Source organism: Mustela lutreola, chromosome 10 (assembly GCF_030435805.1).
Source record: "Mustela lutreola isolate mMusLut2 chromosome 10, mMusLut2.pri, whole genome shotgun sequence".
Lineage (NCBI taxonomy): Eukaryota > Metazoa > Chordata > Mammalia > Carnivora > Mustelidae > Mustela > Mustela lutreola.
In genome coordinates this window covers 95,564,298-95,585,632 of record NC_081299.1, presented here as the reverse complement: position 1 = coordinate 95,585,632, position 21,335 = coordinate 95,564,298, and the positions used below count along the sequence as shown (strand labels likewise).

General features: G+C 44.6%; 1 protein-coding gene across 2 annotated transcripts; it reads right to left on the bottom strand.

Annotated features, from left to right (window-relative positions):
• Positions 1 to 953: 953 nt before the first annotated feature.
• On the bottom strand, positions 954 to 12,605 carry DDX20 (DEAD-box helicase 20). Of its 2 annotated transcripts, none has more exons than XM_059136967.1 (12): positions 12,454 to 12,605; positions 11,679 to 12,024; positions 11,134 to 11,228; positions 8,880 to 9,048; positions 8,145 to 8,259; positions 7,881 to 8,023; positions 7,600 to 7,738; positions 7,445 to 7,503; positions 5,702 to 5,784; positions 5,263 to 5,368; positions 5,045 to 5,146; positions 954 to 2,774 (listed from the first exon to the last, which is right to left on the bottom strand). In XM_059136967.1, exons 1-12 carry the CDS (start codon positions 12,493 to 12,495, stop codon positions 1,615 to 1,617), a joined length of 2,559 nt encoding a protein of 852 aa, XP_058992950.1. In that variant the 5' UTR covers positions 12,496 to 12,605; the 3' UTR covers positions 954 to 1,614. The 2 variants fall into 2 exon arrangements, with proteins under 2 accessions (XP_058992950.1, XP_058992951.1); XM_059136968.1 differs by lacking the exon at positions 12,454 to 12,605 and adding an exon at positions 12,207 to 12,307.
• Positions 12,606 to 21,335: the final 8,730 nt, after the last annotated feature.

Here is a 21,335-nt window from a genome sequence, read left to right as displayed (position 1 = left end):
AATGAGGCCCAGTAAGAGATTTAACAGTAATAATAGAACAATCACAACATACTACAAGTTACATGACTGGTCTCTCAAAATCTTGCTGTACTGTACTCACCTTTCTTCCTGTGATGCTGGGATGATAGCATGTCCATGTGATGGTGAAGGATATAGGCATTGTGACGTAACATTAGGCTACTACCAGCCTGACAATATGTCAAAAGGATCGTCTGCTTCTAGACCACAGTTGACTGGGGGGTAACTGAAATCGCAGAAAGCAGATTCCCAGATAAGGGGGAACTGCTGTAACTTCCAATCATATTTTTTTTCTAACTTGTAATTTATAGATGCATCATCTCAGAAGAATGAGATGTTCCCCACTGGGTGTCATTAAAAGTAAAAACTGGGAGAAAATTTAAATTAAAAACATTAAAAGTAAAAACCGGGGAAATTTTAGAAGACATAAGATTAGGACACACTGTGCGAAGAGTTTGAACAGAATGAATTCAAGCTTCCGAAAAATACTTAAAGAGCTAGAACTTTCCCTTAGCCTCCCAGCAGAGTAGTGCAGTTCTTAACCTGGCTGGGTTCCATACATGGGCTTGAGAGGGTCTACGAACCTCTTAGAATTACACATACAGTTCCTGTTTACAGAATGGAACTCCTCGAATCTATAGCTTTCATCTCAATCATAAAAGGGTCCAAGAACCAACAAAGAGTAAGAGTTACTCCTTTTCTTAAATAAGGGGCACCTAGGTGGCTCAGTGAGTTAAAGCCTCTGCCTTGAGCTCAGGTCATGATCCCAGAGACCTGGGATCGAGCCCCATATCGGGCTCTCTGCTCAGCAGAAAGCCTGCTTCCCCCCGTCTCTCTGCCTGCCTCTTCCCCTACTTGTGATCTCTGTCAAATAAATAAATAAAATCTTTTAAAAAAAAAAAAAAAAAGAAAAGAAACAAAAATAAGACAATCACTGATGATCCTGAGCTATTTAATACACAGTAAAAACATAGACAGCTTTCACAATCTTAAAAGACATTCAAAAGATGAACAATAAACATGTCAATAAACATTTGGCTAAGTTTGCGATTTCATTGGTAACATATTTTTACTGGAAGCAAAAAGCAGGAAAGTACCTTTGGGAAAGTCTGAAGCAGTATTTAGTCCTTCCTGCCTAAACATAAAAGGCGAGGGGATTTTCTGATCTATCATGCTACAAATTTCTACAAGGACACACTTCTATGGAAATACAGTCCAAGCCTTTTGTCAAGAACTCCACAGCATAAACTTGACATTATTTTTAAAATCTCAACTGTTTTTATTTTTTTAAAGCAAGCACTGGTATAGGTCTTTTTAAATGTTTCTTTTTCAAATGGTTTAGAGAAAATGCCATCCTTTCACTCTGTGTTCCCAAAATTTTCCTTCAAGAATCTGATCTGTGAAGTTTCTTTAAAAAAAAGATAATGTACCTGGTCAGGTAGGTCAAAACAATCTGAAAAATAGAGGTGTTCCAGCGGGAAGCCTCAAGACTTTTCAAATTCCTCAAAACTGCCACTCTACTATAGGCCTAGGAGGTTGGCTATCCAAAGGTATCACTCACTGGTATTTCTGGATGGTGCGAGGTGCTGTCTACAATCACTGGTTGCCTCGCATCATTTCTTGGAGATAAACGGTATTCATGTGATAAGCTGCCATCCAACTTGGATGCCTCTGAGCATTCCAGTAATAGGACTGAGAAGCAGCAGCATAGTATTCCTGCCATGCCCTGTAGTAGGCCCTCCAGTACTCCTCGTAATCCTGATAGGCATCCGAAAAACTCGGATGGGTTTCCCTGTGGCAGTCATACCAACCATCATCCTGAGGTTCTGCCGGTACACGATAGGAAGATCGCCTGGGAGGGTTTCTCCGGCTTTGCTTGGCTCTCTGGTTAGCCCCCTCTTTATGCCTGGTCTTTGTCTGGATTCCAGGTGATTCTTGATACTCTGCTGGATTAGGGGTGTCGTTTCCATTCAGAGGTTGTTCCAAAGAGATATGACCATCCACAGGAGTGGATTCTGAGTCTTTCAGCTGAGTATCTGAAGAGCCTTCCAAGTAGGACTTATTTCCTTTGCTCTGGGAAGAAGTCCTCGAGCTGTAAGAATCGCTGTCACTCTCTGAGTCTCCAGACTGACTACTACTTGCCAGTATCGCCACTCTCTCCTCGGGAATTCTATTTCTTACAAAACCATTCTGAGGATTCACAGTCTGATCCCCAGGCCCCGTGTAATGCCTGATGATTTCCACAGGTTTCTCTAACCCCTCTTTAATATAGTGTTCATAATCCTCTACCAATTCTGTAAAAGTCAAAGAGCATGGCAGATGGATTTTAAAGGAAGACAGACAAGGAATTTTGGGCAGTGACGCAGGTAAAGCTTCTCTGACCTGGTGCTTATCGGTAGTGTTTTCAACAGAGATCTCAACAGAAGACTTCATAGGCTCTTCCAGTTGTATGCCACTGCCCACTTCTTTTGGTGACATTGCTTTTTCTGTGATTCTACACTCTGAGTGGCTTTTCACAGGAAGCTTCTGTTTAGTATTATTTTTTGATTTGACTACTAGTGAAGATACAGAAGTATTTCTAGATGAAGCCACGTGGTTACCATGAGTTTTCTGAGTTTGAAAGGTTCTCTCCACTTTTTGGATCTGCTTTTTTAAGGGCTGGGTAGGTACACTTGCTAAGCCATACGTATGCATAGCTGCTTTAACCTCCACGTCCCAATCCAAACATTCTTCCATTAGACCAGAAGGAATGGGATCTACATAAAAGGAACAAAAGAATACTTTAAAATTTTGAGCTGCAAATCTAGACCAGCAATTTTTGAATGACTTCATAAAGCCTTCCAAGGTCAAATAAGGTTAAGAAATAAAATATACTAATAATATACTGAGATGATTAAGGAGTACATTATATTAGTATTTCAAAAGACCTAAATAATCCTTGCAGTAAAGAAATATGCCCACAAATATGCAAGACCCATCCCAAACCCACAAGCAACATCTCCCCATACCTCCCACTCAAAAATAACTTGGGCTAGGAGTAAGATTCAAGTCTGCAACAATTCTCCCAACTCCTCCCTTTTATCTCAATAATGCTGACAACAAAACAAGATATTAGAAAAGGGATTATGCTCCCCAAAGCTTGTCAGCTGGGAAACAGTAAAACTACAACTTCGCACCCAAGTAAATCCGCCACTCTATACTCCCAACAGGAAGAAATCACTGCCCCCAACAGTGAAGAAAAATCTCTAGAAGGGAAAAAGTTAGATGACTGCAAAAAAGATCTATGGTCTCAATGGCACGTCTGAGTTTAAAAAAAAAAAAGTTGCCAGCTCTAGTTCTCTGAATTTCCTATTCCATCCAGGTGGGACAATTTGCTCCTACCTACATACTCTGACCTTCCCAAAGTGTGATCAGTTTTCATCTTAGGCAGACAAAACATAGAGACCTTGCTGGTCTTGCTGGTTTGTTGTTGCTACTGGTGCTCACGTGTATGTACCCACAACCTAATCCCTCAGATCAGGACTCTTCAGCTGGGGCTCCTGAACCCTGGCTGAACAGACCTTCTGACTAGAGCTCTAAGGTGATATCCCTTGCTTGCCCATACCTATCAAACAGGCCAATTTCTCTCCCACTCCTGCCACAGGTACTTCATCTGAGCAGTCTACTGTCTTAAAAGTTCCCACTCCAATATAAATCTAACACCACAAATATACTTTCTCATGATTTCAGGGCTCTATGAACACTAAAAAAGATCCAAATGTGTCCTTTTCCAGTATCCAAAGGCAAATTTTCTTTTTATCACTAGATGCTATGATACTGAATCCTACACCAAAAGTCTTAACTCTCTTATACCAATTTTCAATTTATTTTTTCCACATTATAATCATTTGACAGGTTACCAATAGACTTACACATAGAATTACATACTATAGTGTCCTAAAACTGACAGAGAACCTAAAGACCATTTCTAAAAACAAGTACTTTCTAAACCAGAACACAAGTTTGGAGCAATTAAAGAAATTTGGAAAAAGATCACAGAATGAGACAAAGCCAAAACTCATTCCCAGACTTCTGCTTAATCTAGCTTTATAAAAACCACTAAAGGAGTTATATATAAATTAGTAAAATATTCCATACTGTATTTATTCAGTAACTATATATCTGATATTCTACAAGATCATGTATATGTTATATATGTTTATATATATATATTTACACACACATATGTCCATATACACATGTATATACACATAAACCCTATAACACTGCATACATTATCATACATAGCAAATAAACCACATTTCCACATGACAGTTTTTTAAAAATTTTCAAGAGACCATTAATAGTTTCAGATATGCAGTTTCCAAAGTGGAAAAAAAAATGAGCTTGACAAATGATTAACTAAAATCAAAAGAGAACATTTCAGAGATGCCTGGCTGGCTCAGTCAGAAGAGCATGCAACTCTTGATCTCGGGGTCTTGAGTTCAAGCCCCATGTCGGTGTGGAGATTATTCAATAATAAATAAATAAACTTTTTAAAAAAGGAAAAAAAGAGAACACTTCAAAATTTTCAAAAGAGCATTCAAAGATACTACTCCTTCTTCATGATCATGAAGGAGAATATGGCAAGAATTACCTTTAGTGACAAAAGTAATAAAATATATGCCCTGTTATATAAAAGGATAAAATGAAATTACAAGGTTACAAACTAAATATGAAGTAAATATGAAGCCAATACAGTAGTAAAACATTTTTCATGTGCCAGGAATTAGCTTGCAATCTTCTCCCTGTTGCTTATGAGCTATAAGAACTTAGGCAAACTACTTAACTTCTCAATGCCTTGATAGCCTCATTCACAAAAAGTCGGTAATAACAGCAGACCCTTCACAGGGCTGTGGTGAGAATTAAATGAAATAACATACTGAACGGAACCCAATATCCTAAGTACTCCGTATCAGCTATTATTTTTATGCCTATAGCCAATATGATTATTCTTTTGACAGCAAAATGAACAGACAAAATATACCTGGTAAAGGCAGAAGGTTGATGTTACATTTCTGGGCGATTTTCATCATCACGTTTTCTTCTTCTCCCCGACAACAGTAGGTCACTGTCAACCCCAAAGTACCTAAAGTGCAGAGGGAATGTTATGCAGTAGATCAGTTTCATGTAAGTGACGCTCCACTGTCACATCTACAATTCTTCCTCCTAAAGAAAGCAGCCAAACTTTTTTTTTTTTTTTACCAAAACGGCCAGCTCTGCCAATCCGATGCATGTATGTCTCCCAATCCAATGGTACATCCAGATTTACAACCAGGTTCACCTTCTCAGCATCAATCCCACGGGAAGTCTTGAAGAAGAGAACAAGTGTCTGCATTAACTGCTACACTGGCATCAACACACATCCGCCTGTTCTGATATAGCCAACAGCCAAGTTAAGAAAAGGAGGATGATCAGGAGCAAAGGGAATTCATTTCTAATGACCAGTTTCAAGAATAAAGATGAAAATACAAAAGACTTTGAAGAAAGCAAATTCCCCAGCACTGGAAAGAAAATTCCCTTCTGATATTCTTATTGATTCTTATCAGATACACCCACATAAAATAATAAATGAAACCTGTGCATCTGATAAAAGAGCCCAAGTCAAGATGGCGTAGTCACCCAAACTGAAAAGGTGATTTACCAAATCTGTGGAAATGAGGACTCTGCAATGAAACTGCTTCAGTTTGGCCATAGCATCAAGACGCTGATTCTGATTCATGTTGCCTAAAAACACCCCAAAAGAAAGTCATATAAGAACAAGCTAACACATATTTATCAAATCCACAAAAAGCAGAAATTGTAACTATCAGTCTTAACACTTGAAAAATACACCAACCGAAGTTAATTTTCTCCTTATATGCAATTCTAGGTTAAGAACTAGTCAGAATCTTTTAAAATCTGGTAAGGCAGGCAACTTGAAATTCAAAAATTAATTTTAAATGGTGACTAGGTTACTCCTGCAGATATAATATTTTATCTGCAAAGTTACATATGAAGCAGAATAATTCTTAGGAAAATAAAATTGCTATAATCAGCTGTTTATAAATTTAGTTTAGATACATGATCTATGGTCAAAATATTGTCCATTAGAGAACATTCTCCCCAATATCTCATGACACACAATGACTAGACAATCTTAGGCTAACAGGTTAAAAACTAAGCTATCAATGAAAACTCTAAAAAGGATCCCACTGATCAAAAATTCCTTTAAATCTTTCATTCCTATTAGGTCAGCAGTAATAATTTAGCTTTATGTCAAAAATGAATCATCTTGGGCACCCAGCTGGCTCGGTGGATAAAGCATAAAACTCTTGATCTCAGGGCTGTAAGTCTGAGCCCTACATTGGATACAGAAATTACTTAAGAATAAAATCTTAGGGACACCTGAGTGGCTCAGTGGGTTAAGCCGCTGCCTTCAGCTCGGGTCATGATCCTAGGGTCCTGGGATTGAGTCCCACATCGGGCTCCTTGCTCAGTGGGGAGCCTGCTTCTCTCTCTGCCTCTGCCTGCCACTCAGCCTGCTGGTGCATGCTCTCTTTCTCTGACAAATAAAAAAATAAAATCTTTAAAAAAAAAAAAAAAAAAAGAATAAAATCTTAACGGGGCACCTGGGTGGTTCAGTGGGTTAAAGCCTCTGCCTTCAGCTCAGGTCATGATCCCAGGGTCCTGGGATAGAGCCCCGCACTGGGCTCTCTGCTCGGTGGGGAACCTGCTTCCCCCTCTCTCTCACTACCTGCCTCTCTGCCTACTTGTGATCTCTGTCAAATAAATAAATAAAAATCTTAAAAAAAAAAAAAAAGAATAAAATCTTAAGGGGTGCCTGGGTGGCTCAGTGGGTTAATAAGCCTCTGCCTTTGGTTCTGGTCATGATCCCAGGGTCCTGGGATTGAGCCCCGCATCAGGCTCCCTGCTCAGCGGGAGTCTGCTTCCCCCCACCCCCTCTGCCTGCCTCTCCACCTACTTGTGATCTCTGTCAAATAAATAAATAAATAAAATCTTTAAAAAATTCATCTTTGCCTTCCACAAGACCTTAAAGCAGTTAATTCAGGCTCAGTTCTTAGCATTTTTACAATGATTACAGAAAAAGCAATCTATTTTTCTCTGAAGATGACAAAGACAAACTTTATAAAATTATTAAGTTCTTCACAGACAATTCATCCCAATTTTCTAGTTTCATATTATATACTAAGTTATTTTTTGAAGAACAAGAATACCACTACATCAAATCCCAATATAAAATTCACCTGGAACTTCCTTTACTCTGAAGACTCAGTGTAACCTCACATTCATAAGGCAACTCACGAAGTACTATTTCTTCCTCCTGACTTTGGACAGGCTTCAAGTCAAAATACTAAACACTGATTAAAGTAAAAGCTGAACTTACCTGAAATGCACTCAGCAGGAAAGCCTTTAGAAGAAAGGATATCTGCCAAATGTTGTGCTCTATGAAAAGTAATATAGAGGGTTATAATTTTATAAATACAACCCTAATACCTTTTATTTCACCAGTACCCCAGGTGACCCCTTAAGGTACATTACCTGCTGTGCAAATTAGAAAAGACTAAGGCTTGATTAAATGGAATTCTGCTGAACAGTTCCTGTAAATGCTGAGCCTTTTCCTCAAAAATCTTATGGGCCAACGGGTATGAATTGACAATTTTGTAATATTGCTTCAAACCTACAAAGAAGTCAAGTCTTCTATTAAAACAAACATATTTGCTATATCCTAATAGTAAATATGAAAGCAACAGTCAACTAGGCATGGAAAAGATCCAGAATATCACAAACCAGGAATCTAAGTATCCAATACCTATACTCACCTATGAGACTTGGATCACTGGAATTTAGTCTTACAAAAGTGGGATCTCTCATGTACTTTGTCAAAGCATTAGCCAAAAATTCAGGGTAGGTAGCTGATACCGCCAACATCTGTTTACTGGCAGGCAAGGAAGAATAAATCCAGCTGTGAAACAGAAGAGAAATACATACCATGGAAACCAATCACAGTTAACTACCACCTGGAAAAGCTAAAAAGAGACACTTTAGGACACCATTTTAACAGTCAAGCAAGTTATTTCTCTTACTTTATTTGCTCCTGGAAGCTGCCTTCTTCTAAAAGCTTATCTGCTTCATCAAGAATAAATAGACGTACACTGCCTGGATTCAAGTAGTCAAGTTCTATCAGTTGTTTAATTCTGCCTAAATTCCAGAAAAAAGCATATTGAAATATTTAAGAGGCACTAAATGTGTGCAAATCTCAGCCAATATTGTTACCCTACTTACTCACAGGTTATACTGCTGACCTTCTTGACCCGACCCTTATTATTACATATTTAAACACTGAACCACAATCAGAAATTGAGTTCCGATCTTGGCTAAATCCATTATTTTTTTCTCACATTTCACCACCAGTAAGTATGGATCATAACACTGTTCCCATCAAAAGACTTGAATGCTAAGACTCTGAATACTAAATTCTGATAGGAGTGATTCGTGAATGAATGATTAATAGAGAAGCAAAGAATCCCAATCCATGGCTTAGAAAGGCTTTGTGAAAATCACTTCATTCCTCCTCTTCTCAGAAGCCAATTCTATACATGTGCTTAAACATCCTTCGGAATGGAGATTTCCTAAGTTCTGTTGGTAATCCAGTCATGTGTCTGTATCTTACTGGTCTAAGCCTCTTCATTTACAATATTCAAAATAATTATCATATTTATTAAAGAGTCCCATATTCTTACCTTAATTATATCACTTCTATGAAATGAAAAGTGTTCAGTTCCTTAAAAGCCCCAGTTATGAACAGGGTGATATCTTACCAGGAGAGCCAACAGCAATATGACACTTTTTAAGTCTGGTTTTGTCTTGTGATAATGGAGTCCCTCCAATAAAGACATGACACTCTAAGCCTTCCATTTTTATTCCAATAGCTGTAATAACAGAATGTATCTGTACAGCAATTTCTCTTGTAGGAGCCAAGATCAAAATCTAAAAAAGCATAAAATATATATACCTTTAACAAGTCAGTGGAAGAGGTACATGTGATTGGCACATTCATACTGCAGTAAGCTATTTTTCATTTAAACGATCATTTTAAATGATGGGTTTTTATAGACAAGGGAAGCTATTCCATTCATTCACCTATGTGTTCATTCAGCAAATATTAAACAAAAACCTACTTTACGTACTAAGCAATATGTAAGTTGCTGTACAGTCAATGGTCAACAATAGACAGTCCAGGGGAGCTGGGTGGCTCAGTCAGTTAAGTGTCTGCCCTGGACTCAAGTCATGATCTCAGGGTCCTGGGATCAAGCCCCACATCAGGCTCCCTGCTCAGTGGGGAGTCTGTTTCTTCCTCTCCCTCTGCCTCCTTCCCATGGCTCATGCTCTCTCTCTCTCAAATAAATGAATAAAATCTTTAAAACAAGAAATAATACACAGTCCTTGTTCTCATGGCACTTTCATTCTGTGTAAGAAGATACACAATAATCAAACATACATAAATTATGACATACAATGAAAAGTGCTACTAAAAAAATCAAACAGGGAAAAGAGAGAAGTGACAAGAAAGGAAAGGAGTTATTTTAAATGGGGCAATCTAGGCCACTAAGAGAGTAACATTTGAGCAGAGACCTAAAGGTACACCACAGACTAGAGCTAGCTACGTGACACCTGGGGAACTGTTCTCAAGAAGAGAACAAAGCAAATGTAAAGGCCTTATGACAGTAATGTTCTTAGTGTACTAGAAGAGCAGCAGGGAGGCCATGTCACTGGACCAAATCAGGGTCAGCTATCTAGGTCCATGAAAAAGGAGGCTTGAGACTCAGAGTGAGAACTCTGCAATGTAACTATCAACCGAAGGACAAGGTAAAATGACAAGTTCTCAGCTATGGGAAGAAAAAAGTTCCTTAAAAAAAACAAAAAACAAAAACAAAAACCTAGAATAAAATATGCCAAAACAGTTAACAGCAGTTTCTAAGTAGGTAAAGAGTACGTGCCATTTCTTTGGTACTTCTTTCTTTTCTGAATTTTCCAATTTTCAAAAATGAATATGTATTATTTTGAGAACACAAAGATCCGACAAATTTGGTTTATGGAACTTATTCAGCGTTTTGGCATTTCCACCTACTGCCAAATTGTCAGAAACCAAAATCTCGAATACATCTCAAATTCACAAGTAGAATAACTTAGGTCCTTGGGAAGCAGAAGGATTTCCTATGTGCATAACCCAGAATTTGGTGGTTGTAAGACTCAAAAGGCTTTGGATATGGATGTACTGGCACACTATTTATACATAACATGGGCAGAGCCAAACTTTGAGACGAACCCCAAAACTAAATCTCTTATTAATTTGGGTAAGGCCATCTTCAGATCTACTCCAAGAGAACCTAGAAGATGGGAGATCAACAGGACACACTCACAGAGGCTCTAAGAATCACCTGCAGTTACCAGCAACAGCCAGAGCACCATGTTACCATCAGTCACGCCAAATACTAAATCCTACAATTGAGTCAGCAAGTAAAAGAATAAAGAACTATCTGTATTTTCAGGTAATGAAAAAATTGACACCCATGGCAGACTTAATCTATTTAAGATGCAGTAACAGAAACTTCCAAACTTCTAACGCTCATGACAAATCCTTGGTCACCATCCACACCACCAAGCCGCTCCACAGTTTTTTTGTTTGTTTGTTTTTTGGGTTTTTTTAAAAGATTTTATTTATTTATTTGACAGAGAGAAATCACAAGTAGGCAGAGAGGCAGACAGAGAGAGGAGGAAGCAGGCTCCCTGCCAAGCAGAGAGCCCGATGCAGGACTCGATCCCGGGACCCCGAGATCATGACCTGAGTGGAAGGCAGTGGCTTAACCCACTGAGCCACTCAGGTACCCAGCTCCACAGTTTTAATGTCTACTTTACTTCTATACTCTTCATATGGCTTAACTCAATCATTCATCAAATTCACTCATCAAATTCATCTCTTCTGTCTCTCAGGAGCTACTGGTACTGCATCCAACCTGTGATAAAATCCACATTACATACCCTCCTCCTCTGGGTTCTCAGAGCTACACTCACCTGGGTACTCAGGTTTTCAAGAACCAGCGAGTCCAAAGCAATGGTAGAGAACACACAGGTTTTCCCAGTGCCAGACTTGGCTTGAACAATTAAATCTGAGGAGGAAAAATAAATGAGTAAATAATAAAATGTATATATACATATATACATCTGCATGCACATATATACATATACATGCACATATATCACTAGCCAGTACTGACTAAAAAAAGCTTAGATACCAATATGAAATCAAAGAACCAGAAGGGTCTCCAAAGAGGACCCAGACGGCACCTTCGTTTTTAGTTCAAAAAAGCATGAGGTCATATCCAGAAACATGCCTCTTCCCTGAACCTCTACCGTTCATCTTCTGGAACTGAGAGCCACCGGTCACCGTGCAAAGGGCAGTAACCATCTTCCAAATGAACACCGCGCGTCTGTTTTACAAGATAGGAAACTGAGGCTCGAAGGCGCACAGCGCCTGGCCACAGGCAGAGGCCTGCACCGGCGGCCGCCCTGGGGCTCCTCCCGGACCCTCCCGGCAGGAGCACGGCCCCCGCCCTCACCGAGCCCGCAGCGCCCCAGAGGGATGGCCTTGAGTTGCACCGGCGAGGGCCTCTCGAAGCCAGCCGCGCGCAGCCCCTCCAGCACCGGCCGCGACAGCAGCAGTGACTCGAAGTCGGCCGGCTCCGCCAGCAGCACGTCCCCGGTGCGGGTCCGTGGGCCGCTGACGTCGTGAGCCGTCCGCAGGCCCCGCACCGGCCCAGGGAATGGCTCCGAGGCCACGACCTGTGAGGCCACACGCTCCGCCGGCATAGCAGCCTCCTCCGTCGCTAAGGCCGCTGGGGCTTCAAACGCCGCCGCCATCGTCGCCGCGCCGCCGGATCTCGCGATACTTAAGAAGGAGGGCGCCTAAGAGCGAGAAGAGGAAAAACTTTATTGGCAGTCCTCCCGAGGAGACACGGACACGCTTGACCTGGGAGATGGGTGAAAGGACGGAAGCCGGAGGTTTAGGAAGTCTCGGAAACAGCGACAACGACAAAATATGTGGCCCGAGGAAGGCGGGAAGAGGGAGGAGAGGAAGGCGAGGCTACCGGGATGCAGCCGTGGGCGGCCTGCAGAGGGCGCCGCGCGCTCACGGTGGGGGCACCGCCCCGCCTCCCGGGCCTCCGCGGGCGGTCGGGCCAACCCCGCGCCCCCCTCCACCGCCACCCTCACAACGCGGGCTTTGTGATGCGCGTGGGGCGTCACGCTCCCCGCCTCCGGGCCGCGGGGGAGGGCGCCGCTGCCGGGCCTGCTTCCGCCCGCCCGGAGCTCCGAGCACAGCCAGACCGGACTTACCCGTTGTCCGGTCCGAGCCTGTCCCGGTATCGCTTCACTCATCTCCGTCGCCAGCCCCAGCACCTGGCGCACGGAGCTCGCATATCGTCCGCTGAATTGCAGCCAGTTCCGACTCACACCTCCCAAGGCCCTAGCTCGGCCTCAGACCGCTCTCTGAACTTGGATGTGTACTGTACATCCGTCTGCCTTCTCAGCCGCGCCCCTCAGAAGTCTGATGGACATCCCAAATCTATCGGGTCATCTGGGCGCTGCTGCTGTCCCTGGCGCTATGTACCACCATCTCAAGAGTGGCAACTGACAGTCTTTGCCACTTTCCCTTGCTTTAGGTCTCTGCTCAAATATCGTCTTTTCCAAAGAGGTCGTTTCTGAACTATTATTTTTTAATACTTTGTTAAACTAAATTGAATTAGCCAGCATATGATACATCATTAGTTTCAGATACAGAGTTCAGTAATTCGTCAGTTGCACAGAACAGGCAGCGCTCATCACATCACCTGCCCTGCTGAATGCATGTCACCCAGTTACCTTAATCCCCACCTACCTCCCCTCCAGGAACCCTCAGTTTGTTTTCTATAGCTAAGAGTCTCTCATGGTTTGTCTCCCTCTTTGATTTCTTCCCATTTAGCTTCCATCCCTTCCCCTATGATCCTCCGAACTGTTTCTTATATTTCACATATGAGTGAAACTGTATAATTGTCTCTCTCTCACTGACTTTTTTCGCTCACCATAATATCCTCCAGTTCCGTCCATATAGATGTATTTTAATTCCAGTAGAGTTAACAGTGTTATATTAATTAGTATCAGGTGTACGATACAGGGATCAACCATTCTGTACATTATTCAGTGCTCACCATGAGAAGCGTACTCTTTAGTGTCCATCACCTATCTCACCCCTACTTATTATCATCTAACCTAGTTCCCCTATCTCCTCCACTACCCCACCTTTTCCACCACTCTCTGTTCCCTTGTTCTGCTTTATTTTTCTTCATGGTATTTACCACTACCTGAGATTGTGTTTATTGTCTTTCTCCCCCCACTCTATGAGGACAGGTACCTCTCTGGTTCTCTTCCATATTCCTAATAGGAAACACACACACACACACACACACACACACACACACACACACACAGAGAGAGAGATCTAAAACATAGTAAGTGCTCAACATTGAATAAAGAGCTCCTGTGACCAAGTCTTAGTCATAATTTCAAATTTAAATATTTCTGGACCTAATCTTACTTGCAATTCCAAACCAGATATCCAGAAATATTCTTTTTCTCTTGTCCTTATATCATCATTCTGATCATTATCTCTCTCCCTATTTTCACACATGCACATACCCAGAATCCAAATGACTTGGGGGGGGGGGGCATGCTTTGGCAAGGTAATCCCATTTGAAAGAGGTCCCAATGATATATTTTGCATAGAAATTTAGAAACATTGAGAATATGTCAACTGTCCATATGAAGGGGGGGCTGTTGGGAGAGGGCACTGAATTTTCCAGGCTTTCTCGTAGTACCCCTTCCTCTCATTCACCTAACCCCCACATTCCACACCTGGGAATTATTCTAGACTCCACCATCTACCGTCCCTCTCCTTTTCTAACAATGACCTGAGGGCAGGTAATTTGGCCTCCACATATTTTATTCATTGCTCTGTCCAGTCTCCATGGCATGTGTCCTATTTTAAGCCCCTTTATCATCCTAGCTGTTGAAACAACCTCCTGAATGGTCCCCTAGACACATTTGTGCTCTCTCCTAGCCACTCAGCCCACAGGTGCTGGAGTAATCATTCTTAAGGGCGTATCTTAGGTTGTTTGGGTCCAGCTTCAGATCCTGTTCCTTTTTTATTTCCCACACCCCCACTTCACAGTACAATAACTCCAGTCTTGCTCTCTCCATGTTCTGTTTACTTATTTGCACGTCTGTCCCTCACTAGGAGCATCTCAAGGGTAGAAATTTTGTCACTTTGTGCTCTCCCAGCACAGACCCTTGGTGGGCCTAATAAACAGAGTCTTGCTCAAAAGTCTCCACAGAGTCTCCATGCACATAGCAGTAGTTCTGTAGAATTCTGTAGAATTTGTGCCCGTCACTGATGAAGCAGCCAGCTCTCATCCCCAAAGAAACAAAAAGACTGCTTTTCCAGAGAAGAACATTTCCAGTTTTATAGGCATTCTGTGATTGTGTCTGTTGTTTATGATGTCTCATGGACACAAATATTGCAGTAATGTTATGAGGAATAAATTGTATTGCTCCAGCTAAAAACACAAATCAATAAAATGTTTTCCTCGGTAGCGAAAAATGTTAATAATGTTGTTGGCTGTAACTTTTCGTGCCATAAAGGTAAAACCCAAAGGTAAGAGACCATTTAATAACTGGGTAAGTTGTGAGGATAACATACACAGTAAGGAGTCGGACTGTTGCTGTGTGCCTCCTGGACTCCCCCAGGGTAAGATCGCACTGGGACCTGGCCTTTTCTTATGCTCTTCTGTCTACCTGAAGGGCTATCCTCACCTTCTATATCTGGGAGCTAGAGAAGGGAAGGATTTCTGTGCAACGAAAAGCAAGTAAATTGTTGACTTGGGATGCATGCTGAAGATTATCTAATGGTCCTATTCATCATTTCCCAGTGGAGGTTTCTGTACCAGTGGAGAGGGAAACAATGGAAATAGAAGCACACCCTGGGTGTTGAGGATCCATGGGGAAAATGTAGAAAGGAAAAGCACTATTGGTTTGTTTTTTTTTTTTAAGATTTTATTTATTTATTTGACAGACAGAGATCACAAGTAGGCAGAGAGAGAGAGAGGAGGAGGAGGAGGAGGAGGCAGGCTTCCCGCTGAGCAGAGAGCCCGATGCTTAATCCCAGGACCCTGGGATCATGACCTTAGCTGAAGGCAGAGGCTTTAACCCACTGAGCCACCCAGGTGCCCCAGCACTACCGTTTTTATAGCAACTTCTTCTCATTTGACCTTCAAAGCAACAAGGGTAGGCAATGTTAGTTGCATTCAACCCCCCAAATCTCTTATTCTTTCTTTAGACAGACCTCTTCTGAACACTGAGTATGAATCAGCCACATGAGATTGATACAGAAATGGGACAAAATAAACAGAGCCTTGCCCTCAAGGAGAAACATACACGCAAACAGGTGGTGCCCATCAGGGAGGAAACATGCAAGTAGCCCGAGGTGGTGTAAAATCACATGCAATCCTGACATTTTTCAGGGCCTTAATTCAAGTGTGGCTGTCATGTGGGAGAGAGTGAGAACTTCTGAGAAATTAAGGAAAATGGCTTTTGGTATAGCTTTTCTTCTTTACGTCCTCCTCATCTCCACCCCAAACGAAAGTGCCTGAAAGCGTGCATCGAACTATGGGAAAAACTCCATGCACGGATCACTCCCTACCTAATCCCTGGGGTCTAGTACTTCTACCAAAAAGGCATCACCAGGAGGCAAAACTCAAGTCCCATGAAGCACTGGGGGCTCATTTTCTGAGCCAATCCTGAAGGATGGATAAGGAGTTCATCAGGTAGTGGGGGTGGAAGGAGAGCTCACCAAGCAGACAAGTCAGAGAGATATTCTGGGCAAAGGGAACAGTTTGTGCAAAGGCGTGGAAGCCTGAGAAACCATAAGAGTTTAGGGAAGCCACGAGCTTTAGTGCGAACGGAGGCAAGTGTGGCAGCAGGTACCAGGAAATGAGCCTGCTGAGTTATATTGGTCCCACATTACGGAGGACCTTGTCTGCGACCATAAGGATGATCAAATGAGCGTGCTGTGCTCTCCCAATGCATGGGGGTAGGGAGGTCTGTTATATAACAAGAGAAATAGGGTTGGAAATGTGGATGGGGCTCGATTCATGGCAAAGCTGAGGGATTTGGGTTTTAACTTGCAGGCCTCAGAGCATCATCTAAATTTGGGATCTAATTGGAGGCAGATGACTGCAGGGCCCACATCACACACTGTTTCTCGCACCTGACAGCTCCTGGGTGTTTTAGATGTTGGCACACTGCTTTCCGAGGGTCAGGGCTTACCTGCGTGCTGTTTATCCAGGAAACTGACTCAGCACACCTTCCCTCGCTCTCTCTCCCAGACAAGGGGGACCTTGCCTCCTGCATTCCTCCATTTGTCTGCTCAGTGCACTGGTACCATCAATAAACTTCAGTTACTCGAAGATTATCAAGGCACAATATCTGGCTGTCTGGACGGAATTTACTGTTTCATGATCTGCTCAGTCCTGTGTGGTTACCTCCCAACAGGGAGGTTAACTATATTTACATGTGCCCCTTGGCTGGGGGGGTGACCCTATGTTCAGTACCTTTGCAGACAGGAATTAGGAGGTGGGGAAGCAGCCAAGACCTAGCCCCCCCACTGCACCCTGCCTAGCCACATCCCTCCTTGGGCATTAGCCTGGCAGGATTTTAGAGAAAGAACCCCAGGTCTTCCTCCCTCTCTCCAGACCTGAATTCCCTCTGCGCAAGGCTCACGTTGATTAATTGGCCCTTTTACTACCACGGCCTCAGCCTTTAGGGCAGAGGGCGTCACGTTTGCTCTTCTCCTTGTGAGAATGGGGGCCCCATTCATTCTTGTCCAGGCAACATAATAAATAACCTGCCCCTGTTGGCAGGGAGTTTATTAGAGACTGATGGGACATGTAACAATAACTGGGGGGCTGTGATTTATTAGGTAGGGAGGTTCGCGGCGTCTCCAAAGACCGGGAATGTGGAATTTAATTGATAAAGCGGCTGTCAGCAGCAATGAGATGCACTCAACAGAATATGCATTTGAGGGATTCTCTCTGGAGCTGTCAGGAAGGGCTTCTGCTAATCATATTCAGCCCCTGCGGATGGTGGTGTCTGTCTGCCGGCTAGGCGCGTGAGAGACAAATGGCAGGGAGGGGGGCTCAGAAAGGGGCCCGGGGAGGGAGGCACCTGTCAGTTGCCCAGCCCAATGGAAGAATGTGACACAAATGAGCAAAGGGAAACAGGATTCCCATCACCGTCTGTGAGGACTCCCCTTCCGGAAAGGCCTTTGTCTCTCTCCTGCGAGCCGCTCTGGAAAGCAAGAGGTGCTGAGCACCCGCTTCCTGGAAAAGAGGGGAAATGAAAGGGTGAAGTGGCAAGAAGAGAGCTTTGTTCTGGAACTCTAAACTCCCTGCGCCCTGAGGTTTCTGCCCCAGAGACCCCTCCGTGGCTTTCCAGTCACTGACCCTCAGAGACACAACACACACACACCGCCATGCCCCATGGTCACCCAGCTGCCCCCGCGCCGGTTATCACGCAGCTTCCCTCCAACCCCTGGTTCAGGGGGCAGCACCTCCTGTCACTGTCGCTTTCACGTCAAGAACAGAGCCTCAGAAACTCGGACGGAGGGAGACTCACTTTTTGTTATGATTGTCTCCTGGCTCTGGGGCTCCCAGGATCCAGGCTGAGAACCTGGAAGTAAATGCCTGTGGTGTGCCCCGTTTCCTGACAATAAGGGGGGATGATGGCACAGCTCTATCCTGGGGCAGCCTTGAGCCTTCCCAAGGCAGCTCTGCTCGAATTCTCTCAGCCCCCGTCCCTCGGGCTGTTGCTCAGCCTTAAACAAGAGCATGGAAGGCCCGAGAGGGGCTCTCTCAGGCCAGGCTGCTTGCCTCCTTTGATCCTCGTGCATCTATTCTTAGGTCCCAGAAGACTGGCCTGCCTCCTTGTTCCCTTCAGGGAGAGAAGGGGAGGGGGAGGCCAGAGCCAGGGAAAAAGTAATTGTCACTGTCTAATCTGAGCCTCGGTGGTGACACTGAGGGACCCCGGCGCAGAATGGAGACAGCAACTGGTTTGATTAAATCAAACCTCTCCCGCAACCTCGTTAAATTAAACTGACAGGCCGAGAGCTGAGCGGGAGGGCAGAGGGATCATCGCCTCCGGTGGGGGTGGAGGAGGCCTGGAGGCGAGGTTGGTAAGAAGATCAGAGGGTGGCGGGAGCAGCAGCCTGCCCTTTCCCTTATTTGCTGACTGCGGATAGGAGATGAGATTTACGAATGTGTGATGCTTACGGACCCATCTGAGCACAGGCTGTGAGGCTGACACAGGGGCAGACAGCTGCCTCCCCGTAGCCCCTGCAAACTCCCTTGGCAGTGGGGCCTCACATTTGTAACAGTGCTCTTGACATTTCAAAGGGCCTCTACACAGCTAACCTTTACAACAGGCAGGGAGCAGAGGGATTACTGGCCCCACTTTGCAGTTAGAGAAACTGAGGCATGGAGCCTACCAGAGTCAGCAGAAATGGGCAGCAGAGCCTGCCCAAGACCCCAGGTCTCCTGCCTGTGGCTTCTGGCCCACATTGCCTCCGACATTATGCCATATGGCAGAATTTCCCAGGATTTAGTCCCCGGACTGCCATTTCTTCTCCCACCCACCAGAGAAATGTAAAAGCCACACGGCTTGCTTTGTGGGCCGTCGGCAAAATGCCAGTTCCCATTTGGCTTGGTGCAGCCCACCTGCAAAGTACACAGCCAGCTTCCAAAGGTCACGAGGCCATTCTGTCACGCTCACGTCACCCACCCACACGCCCAAGCTCTTCCAAGCCATTTCCACTTTGCCTAATTATAATTCAGGGCAGGGGGGTAAGCCGGAGAGAGACTGTTAGCCACACCAGCCAGAGCAATCATAGGAGGATAACACCGATACCCTGCTGGCTTCCTCACCTGTCACCCAGTTCCTCACCTGCCAAAGCTAATTTTCCACTCACCGGTGGGTGAGAGCTCATTTCAGAGTGTCTGAGCCACACACACACACACACACACACACACACACACACACACACAGGCTACACACTGCCATTGTGAACAGAGCACTGCCTCACCCACGATGCCCTTGTCCCCACCTCGGGCGCACGCCAACGATTTCTGCATTGACATCTCCAGCCCTCCCCATCTCTGTTTCCGTAGTGAGGACACCAGGACTGGGATGCTAGTAGGGGCAGTGCACACTGGTTGCCAGAGGGCACTGCGCGACCAGCCTCCTCACACACCAGTTCATGATCAAATCCTGACACAGGATGATAGGAACAGGAGAAAGGGGAGAGAGAAACAGATTTCCAGCCACCATGAAGGATGCTGGGTGAGAGTGGGCATGAGGTGGTAACGTTTGCTTGATGAGGACTTTGGTTTCACCGTGAACATCACCCACGGTGGGGGGGGGGGCATGTGTTACATGTCCCACTGGATGCTCTTTCTCTGTGGATACCACAGGATTCTGATCACTGCTCTTGACCTGAGAAAGACAGGAAATGGCAGGTGGACAGGTAGGTCGAAGGTACTTAAATAAATGTCACCTGCCTCCGAAACGCATCTCTGGTGTCATTAACCACACCCAAAACCAACATCGCCAATCCATCTGAACTCCTCTTAGGCAAGGAGTTGGATTCCTCTATAAACACCTGCCCAAGTGAGAGGAGGGGAAGGTCGCCTCACCCGGGAGGTAGGGAATAAAAACCACCAGGTCCGGCCTCCTATGCTGGTTCTGCCATTAGCGACCTGGGGGATCCAGGGAAGTCACTTAGCATTTCCGACCCGCACTTTTTGACTTGTAAGCCATAAGCTTGAGCAGGAAACACAGTTTATTTTTTTTTTAATATTTTATTTATTTATTTGACAGACAGAGATCACAAGTAGGCAGAGAGGCAGGCAGAGAGAGAGGAAGAAGCAGGCTCCCTGCCGAGCAGAGAGCCCGATGTGGGACTCGACCAGGACCCTGAGATCATGACCCAAGCCGAAGGCAGAGGCTTTAACCCACTGAGCTACCCAGGAGCCCCCAGACTTTGTTTTAAAGACTAAAGTTTTAAAACTTTAAAGACCACAGAGGCGAAAAGTGATACCCAGAGAGGTTGAATTACTTGTCTGAGGCCCTGCACAGGCAGTGGAGTGACCAAGTGGGTGTGGATTCTGGAGCGGGAGCCAGAGCCTTTGTGTGACTGGAGGGGAGTTCTGGCTCATCTGCAGAATAGAGGCAACAGGAGCCCCTGCCTCTGAGGGTTTGGGAAGAACAGATGAACGCCTGATACAGGGAAAGCCTTCCGCAAATGTTAGCAGGCGCTATTTTTAGAGACAGACCGGAGGTTCAGACCCATACGTCTTGACATTTGGTCTCTCCATGAGGTCACAATCCCCTGATTCTCTAGAAGGTTCTCTTCCACTCCAAAATTCTATGACTCCAAGTCCGAAAGATGAAAATACAAGTCAGTTCCAAAACCCTCCAGGCAGACACACAATAGACCTTTTAGGGACTTCATTATTCACTCTCCAGTGCTTGGGTTACTTCCTACGGGTGATGATTCATGGGGAATAATCACAGCAAAGAAAACCTGTCCAAAGTAGGGGGGGGCAGTGAAAACCCAAACCCCTTTGTGCGGTCAGTGCCTCTTCTTTAAAACGCATCTTCATTTGTGAAGTGATGACAAGGGTCTCTTGGCCTCATTGCCATTCCACCGTGGAATTCAAAGTTTTCTCTAGATGTAGACTGCTACTGCTGGGAGCCACTGGCCCCCCAGCCCCTCCCCACGAAACCCCATGGAGAGGGTCCTGCCTCTCTGGTCAGGCAGAAGCCTTCCCAGCAGCAGCTGTCACCCCGGCCCCAGCTGCCCTCTGGGTCCCCAGAGATACCACAGAGCTGACGTCTGATGGGGCTAGCACAGTTCTCTAGGTCCCTGCAGAAGACCAGAAAATGCTTAGGAACCATCCTGCTGGAAATAAATCATGCAGCAAGCCAATCCTGAGACGTGACCTCTTTTTCTTCTGGCCCCATAGCCTCAGAAGGAGAAGCAGGTAGCCTTCTTTCTGGCTTGCTAACAAGTCTCTCCTGGCAGGCTGCCAACTCCTGGTTTTTGCTCACAGCTACCTGAAGCTGGCTGGGGG